This window comes from Squalius cephalus (genome assembly GCF_949319135.1).
Source record: "Squalius cephalus genome assembly, chromosome: 17".
NCBI lineage: Eukaryota > Metazoa > Chordata > Actinopteri > Cypriniformes > Leuciscidae > Squalius > Squalius cephalus.
In genome coordinates this window covers 7,966,442-7,968,790 of record NC_137138.1, presented here as the reverse complement: position 1 = coordinate 7,968,790, position 2,349 = coordinate 7,966,442, and the positions used below count along the sequence as shown (strand labels likewise).

Below are 2,349 nucleotides of genomic sequence, written 5' to 3'. Positions count from 1 at the left end.
GGGCCCATTCAAGTCCATTATATGGGGAAAAATCCTGGAATGTTTTCATCAAAAACCTTAATTTCTTTTCGACTGAAGAAAGAAAGTCATGGACATCTTGGATGACACGGGGGTGAGTAAATTATCAGTAAAAGTTTTTTTAAAAGTGAACTAATCCTTTAACAAGCAACCACCCCCTTAGTGCCCCTTTTTTTTGGTTTAGGCCACTGCCCCTCAAAATGTCTGTGCACGGCCCTGTGTCTGTGTGTGGAGGTTCTGTGTTTATCTGCACATGTAAGGTAGCATTCATAGCCTACAATATAAATATATACAAGTTTGGAATTAAATTCCTCCAATACAACAATCTCCATCAAAGCCTTTTCTCAAATATGTCCAGGTTCTCTTATTTATTATTTGGTGGTATTATGAGAGCTTTCACTAATCATCTTTTGTGTTGATTACAGATTCTGACTGTGGTCCGCCAGCTTCATCTTACTACGAAACTATTAATCGGAGTTCTTCAACAGTGCCTAGTATGCAACACAATCTCAATAACAATTTAATTATTTTACATTTTACAGAATCGGTCTCAATTCGTAAAATTCATATTTCACTTGTAAAGTTTTTGTACAGTCTCTAACACTCCAGTTATCTAATGTTTAATGCTGGATCTCATGCTTACCTTTTTTCTAATAATTGTATGTTGACCTTCACTCATTGTGTTTTGTGCTGGTTACAGATTCTGGCTCCACATTTCGTGGGTTTTTACGCATCATCATGCTGCAAGCACCAAAAAAGGCCAATACATCAGAAGCAGCAGCAAATAGTCACAACACTACAGTAATCCCTGAAACAATGTACATCTCAAACGAGGCTGTTCTCTTCCTCAAAGGCTTGATGGTCACACGCGTCATGCCCTCGTTCTACATCTTCATCATCCTCATTAGTTTGCCCCTGAACGCTTTGGCCTTGGTGACGTTCACCTGTAGGATTCGAGTGAAGAAACCAGCTGTGATCTACATGTCTAACCTGGCGTGTGTGGACCTGCTCTTCACCCTGCTGCTGCCTCTGAAGATCCACTACCAGCTGAACGCTTCAGATTGGGTGTTCGGTGAGGTGGCGTGTCGTGTGCTCAGTGCTGCTTACTACTGCTACATGTACTGCTCCATACTGCTGATGATGTGCATGAGTGTGGAGAGACTTCTGGCTGTGGCGCTTCCCATCGCCTCTCTAACTTGGAGGAGTGCAAGGAAAGCCACGTGTGTATGTGTGCTGGTCTGGCTGCTGGCGCTCGCTGGTACAGTGCCACTTCTCTCAATGACACAAACGGTAGAGATTAGGGATGTGGGCGTTACTTGTCATGACGTGCTGTATCAAACACAGAAGTATGTGTACCTGTTCTCCATCCTCTCCTGCCTCTACTTCTTCTTGCCACTGGTTGTCACCTTAGTGAGCTACTTTACCATAATATATGTGCTCAGTGTAAAGTCTGATCACTTTGCAAAATCTTCATCATCTTCAGGCAACCGAAGGAGAGCTGTGATTATGACTATCACTGTGCTGATGGAGTTTGTGGTGTGTTTCGCTCCAACCAATGGCATCCTGTTGTACCACTGTGTTCGTTTAGCTACTGAAACAGAGGGAGATTCATCATATGTTGTTTACCTGTTAGCTGTGTGTTTTGGGAGCGCAAGTGTTTTTCTTGACCCTCTACTGTTCTACTACGGCTCATCCCAGTGCAGACAGCAGATCAGATCTGTGTTTTTGTGCAGGAAGGCAAAAAGAGCAAACACACCGTCAAACTGATGAAATGCTCTCATTACAGCTACACAATACAAAACAAAATTGAAGTGGATCTCTCTTATAGCAACTGCCATATATATTCTTGCTTGACAAGTTCACTACATTGTATTTATCTGCCAGTATTAACCGACATGAATTATTCAATTTACTATATCATGCAGTATATTAACAATATGTAGCTACCGTGTTATGTCAGTGAATGTTTTGGATCTGTGTTTATAATGCATAATAGGCTATAGTATCTGTATATTATCATACAAACATAATATATGTCTCCCATATGCATCTATATTAATAAATAAAATAGTAATAAAAATAAATAAATAAAAGCTGTAATAGCCTACCATTTGACTGAAGCCACTGGATCATTGCACAGAGGCTGTGATTATGCAATCAAGCACTGTGTTAATCCATATGTCTACCCAACGTAAATAAACTAACAGCATGTACTTTTCCGGCAGACAAATATAATCTGTTTAATGCATTTTAGATAGCTATTTCCTAAAGTGAATTACACCAAAACGCGTGCAAGATTTTGCACACTGTTCTGGAAGACGTGTTCCTTTC

At 40.5% G+C, this 2,349-nt stretch overlaps 1 protein-coding gene across 1 annotated transcript; it reads left to right on the top strand.

Annotated features, from left to right (window-relative positions):
- The first annotated feature begins 803 nt into the window (after positions 1-803).
- LOC307144861 (proteinase-activated receptor 1-like) lies at positions 804-1,862 on the top strand. The gene has a single exon (XM_079847520.1). The coding sequence runs from the start codon at positions 835-837 to the stop codon at positions 1,783-1,785; it is 951 nt and encodes a 316-aa protein (XP_079703646.1). The 5' UTR covers positions 804-834; the 3' UTR covers positions 1,786-1,862.
- The last annotated feature ends 487 nt before the right edge of the window (positions 1,863-2,349 follow it).